An 18,931-nucleotide genomic window follows, 5' to 3' on the forward strand; every position below is an offset into this window, starting at 1 on the left:
GCCATCATGAGGAGGCAGCAAGTGGAGGAAGGCAGAATCACAGAAATAGATTGGGCGTTCTTGTCAGCTACCGTTATACAGCATTAGGAAAAGGCCAGACAATAAGTTTCCTCTTTGCTGTCAAGGGGTGGTGTATTTTATGGGGACTCTACTGATGGGGAAAAGAAAAACATTTTTACAAAATAAATATACATTTTTCCTTTCATCTCCTTCAGAGTTAAAAATTGATCAAAAGTTCTTCTTAAATTTTAATTGAACTATAATAACTGTTATATGAGGTGGACCTATTAATGCACTGCATCTGCAATCAAAAGCTATTAAATAAACCAGTCACACTTCTGTTACAAAGTTCAAAGATTGGCTATCTGTTGTCTCCATTGATAAATACAACAACTGGTATGGGACTAAGTTATTTGATCATTCATCAATGCTGAGTTAGTTGGTCTTAGTCAAGTGGTGGTGGAGATGCTTCAACTCGTCTCTATACCCTTGAGGTTAGGGAGGAGGATTAAGAATTAAACCATGGTTCTTGCTCCTGATTACTATCCATTGATTTCTGTTGATATGTGTGCATACACGGACATTGGGTGAAGATAGGATTCTGCTTGGATGCGTATACCCTGACTAGCCTGCTGATAATGTTTACTCACACGTTACAAGTAGGCAGTTCTGCAAGATGCCAAATCACTGGCAATTTCGGGGGGGAAGAGAAGATTGAGCAAAAAGTGTCAAATATTATTGTAAACTAGCATAAAACAATAAACCAAATATATTAAGTTGTGTGGAAAGATTTTAAATAAACTAGCAGATTTCCTGCAGCGTTGCTCAGCGAGTCAAAAAATATACTGTTTTATAACGATAGGGTTAGCATCAAAGTGTGATCGGAAGAAAGTACGTGGTATACACAACGATTTTAATATATATATGAATAGATGGTCGATAGTGAAAATGTACAGTCAGCAAAACTGTTAGTATGGACAGTGTTCCTAAAATCAAGTAACAGTAGTTGATGCACTTTTGAAATTCATTAAATATGCCTTAATTTACCTGTCTTCAATCCCAAAATTGTAAACACAAATGAAAGTTGCTTATTTTTGTGCAATAAAGTATCATCTGTTTTGTAGTGGAGAATTGTTTCCAATTGCACATAAGGATGTGCCAGTGGGACCTGATAAGGCTTAATCTTCAATTTGCAGATAAGGGATGGTGGTGGGTTCAAAGTAAGGCTTAAGCTTCAGATTTAAAACAGTGATGTCCAAAGTATTTTCCCCCCAAGCCCATCTGGCTTCCTGCAGAAACTTTGTTTTCTTTTATAAGTTAAATAGAGATCACCAGGAATTTCTTTGGGGGTTCTCCTGATCGACTGCTGTAACATCGGTAGAAACTCAATTTATGCAGTTTTTCTGGAGTTTCTGCCGAACTTACGGCAGCCGATTGGGTGAAACCCCGAGGAAATTCCCAGTGAAATGTCAAGGACTCATAGGCTACAATGCAGCCCACGAGATAAAAACACATTTTCAATCCAAATTCACCGATCTGTTAGAATGATAAAACACTAGCATTACTTGCAATTTGGCACACTATCCTTGAAAATAATTTCATATTTCACATTCATTACGTGTACATCTAAAATCTCTCTCAAAGTTACCCAACATCTGATTTATCTAGAGTTTGACAGATACAGTGAGGCATGGCTGAAAAGGTGCATGTGTATCTGTTTCTTAAATTTATTTTTGTTTCTAGTGTTTCATCAGCACTGGTTGTTTAAGTATTTTCCAATTGGAACACAAAGAGGTCATTTTGAAACCTGTGCAAAGATAATGAAAAGAAAAATGACTATAAAAACAAGCTACAAAACTAATGGAGTACAATACCACTCAATATTTTAAACAGACATGAGGTAGTTCTGTTGTATTGGAGAAAGGTGAAAGTATTATAATTGCTATTCTAAAACACGCACTGTTTCACTTTATAACATTAAATAAGAGAACGTCCTCTCAGAAAATAAAAAGAGATCATTCCATCACAGAGGAGCATGTACCTAAAATACTAGGCACAGGAACCTGGTAACTGATCTCGGGCTCTATATTGACCCAGTGGTGTGAAAGGATCCTTGGTAGTTGTGGTAATAGGCACTCGTAGAGTGTGTAATTGCAGGCTTCACCCCAGTATTTGGGAAAGTCGGTAGTGTGTTAACGATTATGGACATAAGTCTTTCTCAGATGCTGAGGTAGTAGTGATACTAGAGGCAATGAATTGATGGGCAGTGGCTTCCTCGCCTGAGAGCAAAGGCTGGCATCTATCTGTGCTGTTCAGACATGTCGATTCCAAGCTTCTGTTTTTTAAAGTGAAACCATTAACTGAGCTTTGCCAACTCTCATTGCTCTGAAAGCCATTGGTGAGCCCATGAGATTCAACTGTCTTCATTTTGCTACTTTTAGTTGTAGAATGTAACAATGAGTTGTCATGTGTCTCAGTGACATCCCTGTGCTTTCCTGCATCGATGCAATTCATCACTTCATTTGCAACAGGAGACAAAGAATTCTGGTAAATCTCAACTGGCTGACTCTCTTTAGCAAGCAAAGCAAGCATACACTTGTTCTGAAGATCTTCTTCATTGCAGTCTTCAGCTGGTACAACAGCAGTGCACTCACTCTCAAGGTTCTCCTTACTCTTCCAGTCTTCAGCGGATAACATAGGAATATACTCACTCTGAAGATCTTCAGTGGATAAAGCAGAGATGGACTTACTCTGAAGATCTTCCTTACTCTGCCAATCCTGGTCCTCACAAGTGAAGTTTCTTTCTGATGCTGATAATTCAGAATGAACAATAACCTCAGCTTCAACACGATTAATCCCCGAAGGAGGGTTTTCCTTCCTTGCTGCACCCTGTTTGGGAATTTTTAAAAAAACACTTTACTATTTGGATTCTTCCAATTGCTATGTGAAAGATTCAGATACTCATTCAGGTAACATCATGGCTTATAACTGGATAATTGATTTGGCACAGCACAACATGACAACCTGCAACAAATTCCTTGAATTTCTATTGTTACTGCATTATTGTATCATTGCTGCTCAAGTCCCACAAGCAATGAAAATGCCACTTCTGAGTGACAATAAATCACTTTCCCTACTTATATGACAAACAAGCTAAATTGAGTTTAGCTTCATAAGAAGCATAGGAATTGCTACACGAATAAAGGCCAAGGTCCATTTAGTTTGCCTTCTAACATCCTAATACAACGATAATGGATTTGTTGACTAATCATAGCAATCTTGATCTCAGTCTCCAACAGGCCCAGACAATAGGTGAGGAAAATCCCAGTGGTGGAAAGCTTTGGGAACCATAGGTCCAAAATCCCTGTTCTTCCCAAGCATGCTACACGCTTCCATGTCATTTCACCAAAAAACCTAAATATCTATAATCACTGTGTTAACATTATGCAACTGGGAATTTGCCAGAGAAACCCAAATGCCCAATCACCTCTGAAAATGCCAGATCAATTTTATACTACTGTCACAAATATGCAGCACTCAAGACTTTCATCCATGAGTGAGGTTTTGACAAAACGTATACAGGCTTCGTCGTACAGCTTCTGTGTTTTATAAATTTTCAGTGCTACATCTAATTAAGTGCATCTCAAAGCTTTGATATTGAAACAAGCAAAATATAAAAGACTATCTATCTGGTATGTCTTTTTCATTCTGGATTCTCTCTCCCTCCCTCCTTAAATAGGAATGACATTTACAATTTTCTAATCCAAAGATAAATTCCTGAATCTAGAGCGCTTTGGAAACTAACGCATCTGCAATTTCCTGACCTATTTCTTTTAATACTCACCAATGGAAATGTTAAACATTTTGGTGCCAGTAAAAAGGAGGGAGAATACAGATAATTACAGACCCGTCAGTTTAATGTGAGCTGTGGGGAGGTCTCTGGAATCTATTAGAGACTGAGTGACTGAGCACTTGGACAAGTATGAGCTGATCAGCGAGGAGTCAGCATGGATTTGTGAACCGTAGGTTATGTCTGACTAATCTAGTTGATTTTTTTTTGCAAATGGTAGATAAGGGATTGTCAATGGAAAATGTCTCCATGGACTTCTAGAATGCATTTGATAAGGTTCTGCACAAGATGATCAGCAAAAATGAAAGCACACGGAATTGGAGGTAACCTTGTGGCATGGGTTAGTAATTGGTTGGGTAGATACAGTGAAACTATTTCCTTTGATGGGAGAATCCAAAACATGAGGGCATGTTTTCACACAATGGGTAGTGAAAATCTGGATCTCCCACCCCAAAAGGCTGTGGGTGCTGGGTCAATTGAACTTTTCACGATTGACATCAATAGATTTGTGTTAGGTAAAAGTATCAAGGGACATGGAGAAGAGGCAGGTAAATGGAGTTGAAGAACAGATCAGCCATGATCAAACTGAATGGTAGAACAGGCTTGAGGGGCTGAATGGCCTATTCCTGTTCCTGAGTTATAAAATGTTACTATCTAAAGCACATTGTATTCACTCCCATAAAGTACAGATGCCATTAATTTCCAGGGAGGTTCTCCCGATCATATGCTGTAACTTCAGCAGAAACCCTGAAGAAATTGCATAAAAGTTGTTAGTAACGTTTTTGCGGATCTTCCACCAAAGTTACAGCAGGTGATATGGGGAACCCCGCGGAAATTCAATCCCAGAACTTTTAACTTTATGCTCCTGTTACAGTCAATGTTTATTGCAGGATTCTCTGCTGTCAATGGATACAAGTGCATTGGAACATTATGCATCCCACTTTGCTTTTATAGGGGTAGCAAACATGCAATCCTTCAAGGCTTCTTAAATAGCCAAAGATGGCCTAAAGGTCCACTGTTTAACTTTTAAGTATAGTAATTATTCTTTCAATAATAGCACATACCATGGAAGAAAACAAAGGGTCATATTTTTGGTTTAATGGAGGAAAGCAATCTAAGCTTGAATTTTATGCAGTTAAAAAAACAAACTATGGGTGTAGTGCAAGAAAAAAAAGGTGCACTTTTAAGACACAGATTTCAAGGTTGGGGTGGCATGCTCAAAGCACAGGATCGAAATATATGATGTCACAACCTTGAATCTTATAAGGACATGGCTAAATTTGCCTTTCCAACTGAGAAAATTGAAAGACACCTGCTTTCTACAATCAGTACACCTAAGTGACCTATCTTTCCCTTTCCATTTCCTACAAGTGCTAATCTTTAGTTCTTTTGATTCAAGAGCTATCTGCAGGAGGTTCAGTTATGAGTCAGCAGATACCTTTTCCACTAGAACACAACAGAAGCACCTTCCATTGGTTTTTTAAAAAAGAAACACCACAACACTGATGCATTTTTGTCCAACAAACAAGGTGTATACATATATGCAGAAACTGACATCTAGAACTCTTCAATCATAGCTCAAGATAAAAGGGATTTAATTATTTCCACTATTCAAATATGCTTAGTTGTTTTCTACAGATGACATCTCTTTGGTCACAGCAGCACAGTGTGACCAGTATGCAGGGGGGCGGGGGAGGGAAGGGGGAGGGGGAGGAGATGAATAGTACTTGTCCCTTTGGTGCATTTCCATTTAGTCAACTGGTCTGACTTTAGGCCAATCCGAGGAGCATAATCAACTCAACTCCACAACCTCAAGCCTGCTCTATTTCCCACCCTGGAACGGTTTCTACATTTTTACCATGACAACTACTTGCTTTCAAGATACTTGTTGAAATGACCTTTTCTGAAGAAAACAATAAGGAGCTGAGTTAGGAATAATCAATTACATACCATAATACTGTCAAAAACAAAGTTTCCTTGTAGGTCATCTTCACTGGTACCAGGGTTAAGCCTCAGTGCTCCATTAATCTTGCAGGCTGAATCTGGTAGGATTGCACTGCTATAGCAAATTGCATCATTTGCCCACTTCTGATGAACAGAGCCATTCCAGGCAGGCTTTTTGGAGGGTAGGGTGGAGGGGGGAAGGTGGAGGGGGGAGAGAGAAGAAAAAAAATTCACCACTCACCAAAAATTAAATAACTAAAAAGAAAAATCCACGAAAGATTCTGAAAAATTGCATCTCTAGTAACTGTAAATTCCTCATGTTAAATTTAAGTTAAAAATTTACCTGGTGACATATTAGATGTTCTTATATCCCCGTTTCCCTTGACAAGGACTTTCAAATTTTCCTATATTCGTTTTTTCTCTTACCAAATAAAAACTGTTCTTCAATTTTATTAAAGGAAAAGTATCCTAAACTATGAAAACTGAGCACCTACAAATGTGAGGTCCCGAGAAGGTATCAGTCGAAATTTTCCTTAAGTACTAAAAAAAAAATCAGTTCTCTAAAAATCTGTGAGAAATTGCAATATGCAGATCTTGCAGACTGTTAACTGGAAACTCTGACAACCAAATAAGGGCAGATTCTGAAACTTAAGCATTTTGCGTTTGTTCCTTATGTCTCCGTGAACCACCTTGGAACATTTTTCTACGTTAAAGGCACCATATAAATGCAAGTTGTTGTTTAGAATAGCCTGGGTACTACTCTAAGTTTGAAAGCAAGTGTCCTGGTAGACTTTTCCTTGGACATAGAACTGGAAGAAAGTGTGTATTTTTAGACACATGCAAATAGGTACTTGTGGTCCACTTAGTCTAACCAGTCTCCTCAATACGCTGCTTGAATAATTTGTGTCACTACGTTTTTTGACCTACTCCATCTTGTTTGTTCAAAAGGTGCAGTTCTTGGTCCAAGGAAGAATGGGGACTAGAAGGTCCGAGAAATAAAATCTCTTCTCTTCTGTTCGTAGACTGCTGGCAGGTATGCAAGCCATGTTGCTGGAGATACTTTTCACTAGGAAGGCTCTCTTCGTTGAGCAGGCGGAAGATCTGGTGGATGATTATATAAAAAAGTTCATTCTGTGCAAAAGCTCTGTGGTGGACCTATTTCTTAGAATCATAGAAGTTTACAACACGGAAACAGGCCCTTCGGCCCAACATGTCCATGTCGCCCAGTTTATACCACTAAGCTAGTCCCAATTGCCTGCACTTGGCCCATATCCCTCTATACCCATCTTACCCATGTAACTGTCCAAATGCTTTTTAAAAGACAAAATTGTACCCGCCTCTACTACTGCCTCTGGCAGCTCGTTCCAGACACTCACCACCCTTTGAGTGAAAAAATTGCCCCTCTGGACCCTTTTGTATCTCTCCCCTCTCACCTTAAATCTATGCCCCCTCGTTATAGACTCCCCTACCTTTGGGGAAAGATTTTGACTATCGACCTTATCTATGCCCCTCATTATTTTATAGACTTCTATAAGATCACCCCTAAACCTCCTACTCTCCAGGGAAAAAAGTCTCAGTCTATCCAACCTCTCCCTATAAGTCAAACCATCAAGTCCTGGTAGCATCCTAGTAAATCTTTTCTGCACCCTTTCTAGTTTAATAATATCCTTTCTATAATAGGGTGACCAGAACTGTACACAGTATTCCAAGTGTGGCCTTACTAATGTCTTGTACAACTTCAACAAGACATCCCAACTCCTGTATTCAATGTTCTGACCAATGAAACCAAGCATGCTGAATGCCTTCTTCACCACCCTATCCACCTGTGACTCCACTTTCAAGGAGCTATGAACCTGTACTCCTAGATCTCTTTGTTCTATAACTCTCCCCAACGCCCTACCATTAACGGAGTAGGTCCTGGCCCGATTCGATCTACCAAAATGCATCACCTCACATTTATCTAAATTAATCTCCATCTGCCATTCATCGGCCCACTGGCCCAATTTATCAAGATCCCGTTGCAATCCTAGATAACCTTCTTCACTGTCCACAATGCCACCAATCTTGGTGTCATCTGCAAACTTACTAACCATGCCTCCTAAATTCTCATCCAAATCATTAATATAAATAACAAATAACAGCGGACCCAGCACCGATCCCTGAGGCACACCGCTGGTCACAGGCCTCCAGTTTGAAAAACAACCCTCTACAAGCACCCTCTGTCTTCTGTCGTCAATCCAATTTTGTATCCAATTGGCTACCTCACCTTGGATCCCGTGAGATTTAACCTTATGTAACAACCTACCATGCGGTACCTTGTCAAAGGCTTTGCTAAAGTCCATGTAGACCACGTCTACTGCACAGCCCTCATCTATCTTCTTGGTTACCCTTCAAAAAACTCAATCAAATTCGTGAGACATGATTTTCCACTCACAAAACCATGCTGACTGTTCCTGATCAGTCCCTGCCTCTCCAAATGCCTGTAGATCCTGTCCCTCAGAATACCCTCTAACAACTTACCCACTACAGATGTCAGGCTCACTGGTCTGTAGTTCCCAGGCTTTTCCCTGCCGCCCTTCTTAAACAAAGGCACAACATTTGCTACCCTCCAATCTTCAGGCACCTCACCTGTAGCTGTCGATGATTCAAATATCTCTGCTAGGGGACCCGCAATTTCCTCCCTAACCTCCCATAACGTCCTGGGATACATTTCATCAGGTCCCGGAGATTTATCTACCTTGATGCGCGTTAAGACTTCCAGCACCTCCCTCTCTGTAATATGTACACTCCTCAAGACATCACTATTTATTTCCCCAAGTTCCCTAACATCCATGCCTTTCTCAACCGTAAATACTGATGTGAAATATTCATTTAGGATCTCACCCATCTCTTGTGGTTCCGCACATAGATGACCTTGTTACTCTTTTGCCCTTTATGTATTTGTAGAAGCTCTTTGGATTCTCCTTTGCCTTATCTGCCAAAGCAATCTCATGTCCCCTTTTTGCCCTCCTGATTTCTCTCTTAACTCTACTCCGGCAATCTCTATACTCTTCAAGGGATCCACTTGATCCCAGCTGCCTATGCATGTCATATGCCTCCTTCTTCTTTTTGACTAGGTCCTCAATCTCCCGAGTCATCCAAGGTTCCCTACTTCTACCAGCCTTGCCCTTCACTTTATAAGGAATGTGCTTACCCTGAACCCTGGTTAACACACTTTTGAAAGCCTCCCACTTACCAGACGTCCCTTTGCCTGCCAACAGACTCTCCCTATCAACTTCTGAAAGTTCCTGTCTAATACCATCAAAATTGGCCTTTCCCCAATTTAGAATTTTAACTTTTGGGCCAGACCTATCATTCTCCATAGCTATCTTAAAACTAATGGAATTATGATCACTGGTCCCAAAGTGATCCCTCACTAACACTTCTGTCACCTGCCCTTCCTTATTTCCCAAGAGGAGGTCAAGTTTTGCCCCCTCTCTAGTCGGGCCATCCACATACTGAATGAGAAATTCCTCCTGAATACACTCAACAAATTTCTCTCCATCCAAGCCCCTAATGCTATGGCTGTCCCAGTCAATGTTGGGAAAGTTAAAGTCCCCTACTATTTTTCTTGCAGCTGTCCCCTACTATTTTTCTTGCAGCTGTCTGTAATCTCCTTACGTATTTGCTCCTCAATTTCCCGTTGACTATTTGGGGGTCTGTAGTACAATCCTATCAAAGTTATCTCTCCCTTCTTATTTTTCAGTTCTACCCATATAGACTCAGTGGGTGAACCCTCGGATATATCCCCTCTCACTACTGCCGTGATGTTCTCCCTAATCAAGAACGCAACTCCCCCTCCTCTCTTACCTCTTGCTCTATCTTTCCTATAGCATCTGTACCCTGGAACATTGAGCTGCCAGTCCTGCCCCTCCCTTAGCCATGTTTCAGTAATAGCTATAACATCCCAGTCCCATGTACCCATTCATGCCCTGAGTTCATCTGCCTTGCCCATCAGACTTCTTGCATTGAAATAAATGCAGTTTAATCTAGACTTCCCTTGGTCTTTGCCCTGCTTTCTCAGACCATCTGTCCGGTCATGTTTTATACACTCTCCCTTACTGCCTTCTGAAAGAATTATTCACGTCTAAGATCCTGAGTTTAGGAATCTTGACTCATTTTAAAAGGTCACCCAGGTGGATAGTTTCTATGGCTCAGAGATTAACAGGATGATCCTCCCCTATTCCACAGCTCTAACTGGCTCCCTAGAGTTCCCTTGCAAAATGAAGAGTGCATCCACTGCCAGGATGATGGTGCAGGAGTCACATTAGAAAGTCTCATTCTAGCTATTACCTGGTGGGAGTAGACTCAGCATAAAATAAGGAGTGGGGCTGCTGAGTATCCTGACTCTTTGGAGTGAAGCATATCTTGTCGTACCATGTGTAGAATGGTTTCAAGGTTTTGTTTGTGTTTCTTACAAGCCACCGACATAACATCCACCTGCTCATTGAAGGAGGTCTTACCAGTGAAGGGAATCTCTAGCAAGTTTGCCTGTGTGTCTAGAAATAGACCAGAAATATACAGTGCATGAACTAATAGCAAGTACATGGGGTAGGGGCTCATGTTATGCTTGGAGCAAAGTTACAAATTTTGAGATGCATGACGAAAAGTAACTTGTTGCATTTTCAGCAAAGTTTGAAGGTCAAGGGTGGCATACCTATGGGCATAAAACAATTGGTAAATGAAAGCAAACATTTTCTTAGAAGAGAAAGACAGGACAATTTCATCACCAGAGTGCTGATGGATTGAGGATAGAAAAAGATCCTTTAATACCTTATGGGCAGGGAGGATTAGGATTACATCTGCAATATTATGGTGTAAAAAATCTTTAAAAGTGTTGTTCTCTTGATTCTCCATTTTAGTTTCCTGAGCTAACTCTTCATGTTATATGGGAGATAGGTGAAACAAAAGAAAAAGGAAAATAATCAATTCCTCAGCAATGTCCTCTCTTCTCTGATAAAAACAGACGCACACTGCGATCTTATGGAGTGCCATTGACAGCTGACCCCTGATCTCCAATTCCATATACTTCCGTATATATTCATAAGATGATTTAAAATGACAGAAAATACCTTTAATTTTATTTGAATGTCATCATCTGGAAGACTGGCATCCATAAAGATTTGCACTTCAGTGAGTTCAGTTATCTCAGTAAGTGGCATGGACAGATCTTCAGCCGGAGTAGACATTAGTGTTTCAAGCTCATGTGCATTGGGAAGGGAAATATTGTGAGTTGAGGAAGCTTTCCTTGCCCTGCGGTAGTGAGCATGTTCAGATGTCAGGTGGGAATTAGGGCCTGAGGAACTTTCTCTGTCAATGAAGAGATATGTAACATTAGCCATTTGTACCTTTCTACTTAAGCATCAACTAAATAACAAAACCAATTGTTGAAAGATTACTTATTAACCTGTGTGTCAAGAGCTGCCTTTCTTCACTAATGGGACTTTGGTTACAACAAAATAGAACCCATGAAAAATATGTTTCACTTTTAAAGTTTATGCATTCTAACAGGGTGGCATTACCATGGCCAGGCTCTTACATGCTGTGCCATAGTAGTAAACTCAAGTCAGTGCCTTTGATTCATGTGAAGTGAGTTAACATTCTCAACTATGCCACAGTTGAGAAATACAGAAAAGTGTCTTACGGAGAAAAAAACCTAATAGGGAGGAAAAACAGAGACTCATCCAAAGCAGCTCTTGTAATTTTCTTATACTTGCTCTTGCCTCAGCATAGGAAGAAGCTCGAGAACATGTTGTCCATGCACGTTTCTCATTCATTAATAACACACAAGCTGGAGAAACCAGAGAGGGGTATGGTGGAAAAAAATAATCATATTCAGGATAATCTTCATGAGCAGCTTCAGAGAAAAGGAAATTAAATTCTAACCAAGGTTTTTCTCAGATTAAGTTGTGCAGTGTGTTACAACAATGGTCCTTCACCTCTGGAACCCGAGTCAGACTAGTGGATTAAAAGTCTCTGGCAATTCTCAGAGTCCCAAGTAAAACATGTCTTAACTCAGTACCTAAATGAGTGCGGTTCCACAGCACAAAGCTATGCACAATTAAAGTGGTGCTTTCATTCAGAGCCCACAAGAATGGCTGATTTGCAACGTGCAGTGGGCTTGCTATTGTGTGACTGGGCTCAAGTCATGACGACGACGGGGGTGGGGAGGGGGAGAGAGGGAGGAGGATGGAGAGATTTTTCTCCACTATTTGTAGCAAAATCATAAACTTGCTCTTTATACTTTCATTTATGATTTGCTATAAAGAGAGCAAAAGGAAACCTTCTCCAATAATGGAATAATACTTCAGCTGCATTATACTTGACTTGCAAGCAAAACGCAGATAACTGAACATTTCCATTCCCCAGTACTGACATTGTGCATCTTGATGAGCATGAAGATTTACTTCAAATAAAAATGAAAAAAAAAATCCATGTCATTTTATATAATATTTAAGCACAAAAATAGAGTTAATAATATTTAACACTGATCTGCACAGTAACAGAATAATTGTGGAGTCATCATTCAGTTGTACAGATTTCCTATTGTAAACTGAGGCCTGTACAATAATACGCTAAATTAATTATCTGATACACACTAACAGTACAAACATATCACTGGAATTTTTCACTGATACATACTAACACCGTCTGAACACTTTGCTGCAGATTAATTATCCAAAATGAATAACAGTACAAATACATTAGGTTGTACTAAGCTCTTTACCTCCGCTTATTGTTGCAGAAACTGGCACAGATGCAGAAGAGAATGCAAAGCAGCCCAAGACAGACACCCACAATGATGCCCGTCACAGAATGTACATCAAGAAGATCGTGCAGCCCTGAAAGCAAAAGAAAACGGTCAGTAGCCTGTCACTTCTGTAATGTGCATCAGTGATTACAAAATTCAAAGTGTACGTCATCATGCCAGCAATGTAATTAGCACACTCCTTACTCAAGTACTCAGAGCTTTAAAGCACACATATCTCCATTTAATTCCATGAAAGGAGCTTTGTTAGGTTTAATATTCTCACACATTTCATTGCAGTTTAATGTTTTGTGGAAAATCAAACACTTCACCACTTTAGGTAGCAGATTAATGACCTCCAGTTTCAACTTGCTGAATGTTACATCATTCATTCTGCGACGTTTCAGCAGGCAGAGGGCAGCGTGAGCGTTATTAATATTCATCAGCCTAGTTCTCATTCCACTACAACACAGCCTGACATTTCTTAGCAGGATATTTCATTTATAACAACATTTGTTAAAAGGATATAATGGCCTGGGCTTTCCTCTTCCTGCCCCAGGAAGGTTGGGGCCGGACTTCCGGCCACTGCCCCGACCTAGTCTTAATCCGACATTTTCTTGGGTCAGGGGTCATTATGTATGCGGGGCAACTCCTGGTGACATCCCTGCCAACAAGTAGGAGCCTACCACGGCAAGAGCAGAAAATTCTGCTGGTGCTGCAGTAAGGCTGCTGGTGCAATGCTAAAAGAGCCAAGAGGCCACTTAAAGGGACAGAAGAGCAATGAAGTCTAGATCCAATTTTTTTTTAAATTGAAGGCCTCTGCTGAGACTGGAGCCATCAAGAGGTGAGAGGCTGGGGTGAAACAGAGTTTAATATTCTGGATACATGTTAAATGAGGTAGAAGATCAGCCATGATCTTATTGAATGGCGGAGCAGGCTCGAGGGGCCGTATGGCCTACTCCTGCTCCTATTTCTTATGTTCTTAGACTTCGGGGCCTTCCTAGCGCTACCCCAAGGAGTAAAGCCAGTCTTCTCCTGGAACCGATGGCAAGAGGGGTGGATCAGAATGACCACTTGGTTAAGGTACTGGAAGGTGATGGGTGCCCATGGAACATGCCCCAGCAAGGAGTCAAAACCTTCGGGAAAATAGGGGAAGGGAGAACATTGGTAAGAAAAGAAAGATTGAAACATGTTTTTTAAAAATTTAGGGATTGATCATGGTGAATCACATAGAACTCTGGTTGATGTATTGAAGGGTAATTTAGCAGTTGTGCTTTTTCACCTATAAGGTCATGGGAACTGAACACGCAAAGGAATAAAAATGCTGCACGGTATGATGCCTCTCAGAGAAACTGCACTGCATCTCAAATGGGTCTACCTGATTGACATTTTCCCTTGGTGCACAAGTACAGTACACTTGACATTGTACATAATAGTGGCTTGACAGAGTATATTTAATTATTCTATGTAGAATATTTGTGTATTTAATGGTGAATTTCAGGCTTATTAATAAAGGTAGTTAACAGTGTACATATGTATTACCACTGTATTTACTAATCTAGATCTGTGCTTTTTTAAAAAAAAGAATGCATATCCAATAATACCAAAGGAGCATAGAAGCTGTCAAAGTTTACCTAATATTCTTTCAGCTAGGGTGTGCACATCTTTTGTCGTGGAGTATGGTCCTGTTCCTACAACTGTCTTTGCACCCATCTTGAAGAAGTAGCGAGTGTCACTCTCTAGTCCCTGCACATCAGTGCTGAAGATGTGCCCTAAGTATAACAAAAACGATCACTGAAGACACTTTCATTGCAAACTTTTACAAACATTCTAACCCCAATCAATATTTTGGGACGTTTCTGTTTTAGAGGCAAAAAGTCATGGTGTTTCTTCATTGAGGGAATACATACTTTGGACACAGACATCTATAAAGTGATTATTCTTCAGCATGTGATCTTATCTTGAACTTGAATGAACACTCACCCCTCCAGTGATGATAGCTCCCATTTTTTACACCTTTAGCCTGGGTGTTCCGAAGTCTCAGGGGTGCATTTACACTATACCTGTAGCATCGGTGCAAAGTAGTTTCACTCTGCGATGCTGCAGTTATAGTGTAAATGCAGGGCCCGACCCAATACCAGGATACAGCGGAATAGACTCTGAAAAAAGGAGTCTTGCTGCATTTCGGAATCATTTCTATTTTTTGCATCCAATTAACAATTCAAGTTTACCATTAAAAAGTTGTAGTTTTGGTTTCGCACCAACACTAATCTTGTGGAGTGTGAATGCATCATAAGATTAACAAACCCTTGGCTCTGTCTCAAATTCAGAGAACATGAAACCAAAACTAGCAGAGCTCACTTGAGATTACAAGATTCTATTTTATTTTTGAGCTGTCACAGAAACAAGAAGTTTCATTTAATAACACACTGTGGACCAAGATCTTATTTTGTGGTTAAAAGGAGACAGCAATTGATCCAAGGCTTCAAAAACAAGATCATGGTTATATAATTTTTTTTTTACTGCTCTTCATTAAACTCATTCCTAGGCACCTGCATCGGTGTGTCTGGTTCTCTCTTTGTATTTTGCTCTAGGCTGTAGATTACAGGCCATTCTCATTATGTTGCTCGATTCGTGGAATCTGCACTAAATTTTCCCTCGTATGTCTGTTGCAGTCTCTGGTTGTTTCCTGATCTATCATAGCCTCATTTTAAACACTTAAAAACTAAACTTTCAAATCGCCGACTGTGACTTTCACAGCTCATTCAAATAACTCAGTCTATTTTTATTGAATCATAGAAATTACAACACAGAAGGTGACTGTTCAGTCCATTGCCTCCTTCAGCTGGAACTATCTACATGAATCCAATTCCCTGTTTTTTCCTCATATTCTTTTATAGAATCATAGAAATTACAGTACAGAAGGAACCAATTTAAGCACAGAAAGGGGACTTAGGATTGTAAAATTAATTTTGTTATCCACATTTGAACAGAATTACCATGCAAGGATGCAATAATTCTCAAGTCACAAGATAGCTGAAACAATTGGAATGGAGGTTTCATTTGAAATTTTTTGCTCCAAAAGCTGAGTTACAAAAGTTGCTTCAAACATCGAGTTCCAGTCTTGTCAGGAGTACCTTATTCAAACAGGAATTTGATACAGTTGGTTCTTGCTATGGAAATATCGTTAGTTCACAGAAAATGTTCTACAGCAAAATGTTTACTGGACAAACAAGCAAATTCCAGAGGTAGAACATAGGTTTGCAAAAACTCTACTGAATACCAGCCTTCTCTAGTAGAAGTGGGGCTGCAGGTGGCTCTAGGATGTCAGCTTGGCTCACTCTCACTGCTGAGAAGATTGTGGGGTCAAGCTCCGCTCCAAGATTTAAGCACATAATCCAGTGTGCAGTACTGAGGGAGTCTTTTCGATGAGATGTTAAAGCAAGGCCCCATCTGTCCATTCAGGATCCCATAGCACCATTCAAAGAAGATTAGGGAGTTCTTCCAGTGCCCTAGCCAACATTCATCCCTCAGCTAACACCACCAAAGCAGATTATCTGGTCACTTATCTCATTTGTTATCTGCAATTTGGCTGTCACATTTGACTACACTTCAAAAGTAATTCAATGGCTGTGAAGTGTTTTAGGACATCCTGAAGACACGAAGGGCATAATATAAATGCAAGTTTTTTTTCTAAATAAAGGAAATTCAAGATTCTTAAGCCTTGATACTAAGATTGATTTTGCTGCCAGTCAACAGAAGGAACTTTATCTGCAACCACAAAGATTCTTTTATGAAGTTACTGATGCATGAGGAGGATTAAAATAATTCTGCACAACAATAATGGATGTGAACACTTTCATATTATCTGATTTGATCGAACAGGGATATTTTCCAATGCAGAGATTAGAAATGAGTTTGTAAAGCAAATAACTTTAAGCACAGATTTGATCTAATTGGAATTGATGTCTAATGAGCCTTGTCCCTTCAATCAAATAAGATCTTAAAATTTTCCATATATTCTTCACGTTGTAATTGTATTGTTATATTGTTATCACTACCACTCCGAAATCATAACACTGGCCATGACATACATCTTGTATGGCACATTCAGTTGCAAGAGAACAAAACATTAGTATTTAATGGGGATACAAAACAAAGTTTTTTGTCTAAAATCATTTTGACTGATTTCCCCAAAACCCACCTTCCTTGGATACTGAATTCCACAGGTCATCAGGCTGTGTGAGATTTGCATTATACAAAATAATGTATTCAACTATAATCCCATTTGGTTCGGTTGGAGGCTGCCACCGAACTCTCACCGAGTAGGCATTAATTGGATTCAACTTCAAGTCCGATGGAGGAGTGGAAGGTTCTGAAAAGAAACAAGATCTATTAAGAAATTAATGTTCACACTTGGATATATTAAAGACAACTTTCAAGAATTTCCACTAATCTATCTTGTGCATGCCAGTGCTCTAATAATGAATGAAGAATGAGTGAGTGAAAAGCAGTTTGGTAGCACAGCCATTTCAATATTAACAAGGTGCTTCAACACATTGTCCCACGGAGTAGTAAGACAAAAAATTCTCTCTCATTTCAGATGGGCCTTTAGTGGCTGACAGAGTAGACGCCAAGGAAATCAGAGTAAGTTACCTCGTTCAGTCTTGTGATCTTTAGCAGCCAGTTGTGGAGAAACCCAAGACTTGGAAGTAGGTCATCTTACCAGAATGATAAAGATCAGAATAGAGATTGTGGTGGTGGGGGAGGGGGAGGGAGGGGAGGACAGTGGGGGGAAGAAAGAGATGGGATGTAAAAAAAATCTTTCAGAATTAAAAAAGAAATGCTTTCAAATTTCCTACCTTCAAGGAGATATTGTATTTCCCATTTTGTCAATCAAAAAGGAGCTTGCTGGAGACCTCATGTCAGATCTCCCAGCAGGAAAAGACTTGCACAGATGATATATCCAATGTTTCTGACTTCAAGCTGCTGCCAATAACCTGAACAGGATTGGCATTTTTTGCAGTTCTGATGTTGATACCCATGCAACAGTAAAATGTTCAGCCCCAACTAGACAATTAAACAAGTTGTTGTCTGGCCCAGAGACCCTTTAAATTACACAAGATGTTTGATTACCTACTACAGTGTTTCATTAGATTCAACCATCTTATTACTGAAAATAAACCTTCAACTGAGTTAATTTTATTTACAAATCTCCAGGGGATTCATTTAACTGGAAGATATACTTTCCAAACTGCAACTGGATTACATGCATAATTGTATTGACAAATTCAATGTGCTAGTGTATTTCTCCTCTAAGTACTGTCAGAAACCTGCACAATGACTTCACAAAATGCATTTTTCTGAATAAAAGATGATTTGTGGGACATTATATTGAAGCACCATTCCGCACAACTTTTTCCCTCTGTGGTTTGTAGCTGACATCTTATGAGAGATAGGTCGTCTAGATTCACTGCAAAAGTGTTATTAGAGAGGTGATCATATAAATCTTGAAACAGTTTTATGATCTTAACTTTCTTGTGCATCTGAAACACAAAATAAAATCTCAGCCAGTCAATTATAAGCAGTAGAAACTCTGGAAAGCCACTAGTAAAATCTAAAGTTTTACCAGTGTGGCTAATTTTGATGTCTTATACCTGATGTGTGCCGGAAAATGGTCAAAGATTGGGTGTACTGAACTGAGAAATTAGGTGGAAATCTGTTCTACCTGATTTCAGCCCCATTCAAATTTCCAGTTGGGTTTGGGGTGGGCGTTGCAAGCTCTCACCTAAAGCAGGCCGGAGCTTAATTTCAGTATTAACAAGGATGTGCCATGCCCTCATTCCATTTTCTGACCAGCAAGCATACTAGATGCCAAGCCCAAAGAACGCCCAGGGTTGCTTCAGGTGGGAACTATTTAAAGGGCTCAGATTCCAAAGGTAATTGTCTTTTGGCCATTTCAGGGATATTGGAATATTTTCTGTTTTATTTCTACTTCAGGCTCTTGTGCTGTATTTACTAGCCAATAGGATTTTCAATGGGAATCTCCTGAGCTGACGTTTAGGATGAGTAGGGATTGAGAGATGCCAGGCTGGTTTAGATGCCCGCGAGGTGTTCCGTGCCTTCCTGCCAGCACCCATAGATGCGTGCATCTTTAGATAGCGGTGAAATTACCTCACTTTGACAGACATCGTGATGGTGGAGCCTTCTTTTCCTAAAAGAAGCTGACCTGCAGATCCCCAGTGGCATCACTATTAGATGTGAAGGCCTGACGAACTTATGATGGAAGGTTCTTCAGAAGCACTCCAATCACAGCATGTCACACTTTACATGGCACTACATGAAAGAAT

At 39.9% G+C, this 18,931-nt stretch overlaps 1 protein-coding gene across 1 annotated transcript in view; it reads right to left on the reverse strand.

Moving 5' to 3' along the window:
• Positions 1-790: 790 nt before the first annotated feature.
• igdcc4 (immunoglobulin superfamily, DCC subclass, member 4) overlaps positions 791-18,931 on the reverse strand; it is a 128,835-nt gene continuing 110,694 nt past the window's right edge. Inside the window, exons 15-20 of the mRNA XM_067971416.1 lie at positions 16,786-16,956; positions 14,216-14,353; positions 12,561-12,675; positions 10,906-11,143; positions 5,801-5,965; positions 791-2,889 (exon numbers count right to left, since the gene is read on the reverse strand). Coding sequence (XP_067827517.1) covers positions 2,200-2,889; positions 5,801-5,965; positions 10,906-11,143; positions 12,561-12,675; positions 14,216-14,353; positions 16,786-16,956 — 1,517 coding nt within the window. The 3' untranslated portion in view covers positions 791-2,199. The remainder of the gene's footprint in view (positions 2,890-5,800; positions 5,966-10,905; positions 11,144-12,560; positions 12,676-14,215; positions 14,354-16,785; positions 16,957-18,931) is intronic.

The sequence above is a fragment of the Heptranchias perlo genome, chromosome 34 (assembly GCF_035084215.1).
Source record: "Heptranchias perlo isolate sHepPer1 chromosome 34, sHepPer1.hap1, whole genome shotgun sequence".
Lineage (NCBI taxonomy): Eukaryota > Metazoa > Chordata > Chondrichthyes > Hexanchiformes > Hexanchidae > Heptranchias > Heptranchias perlo.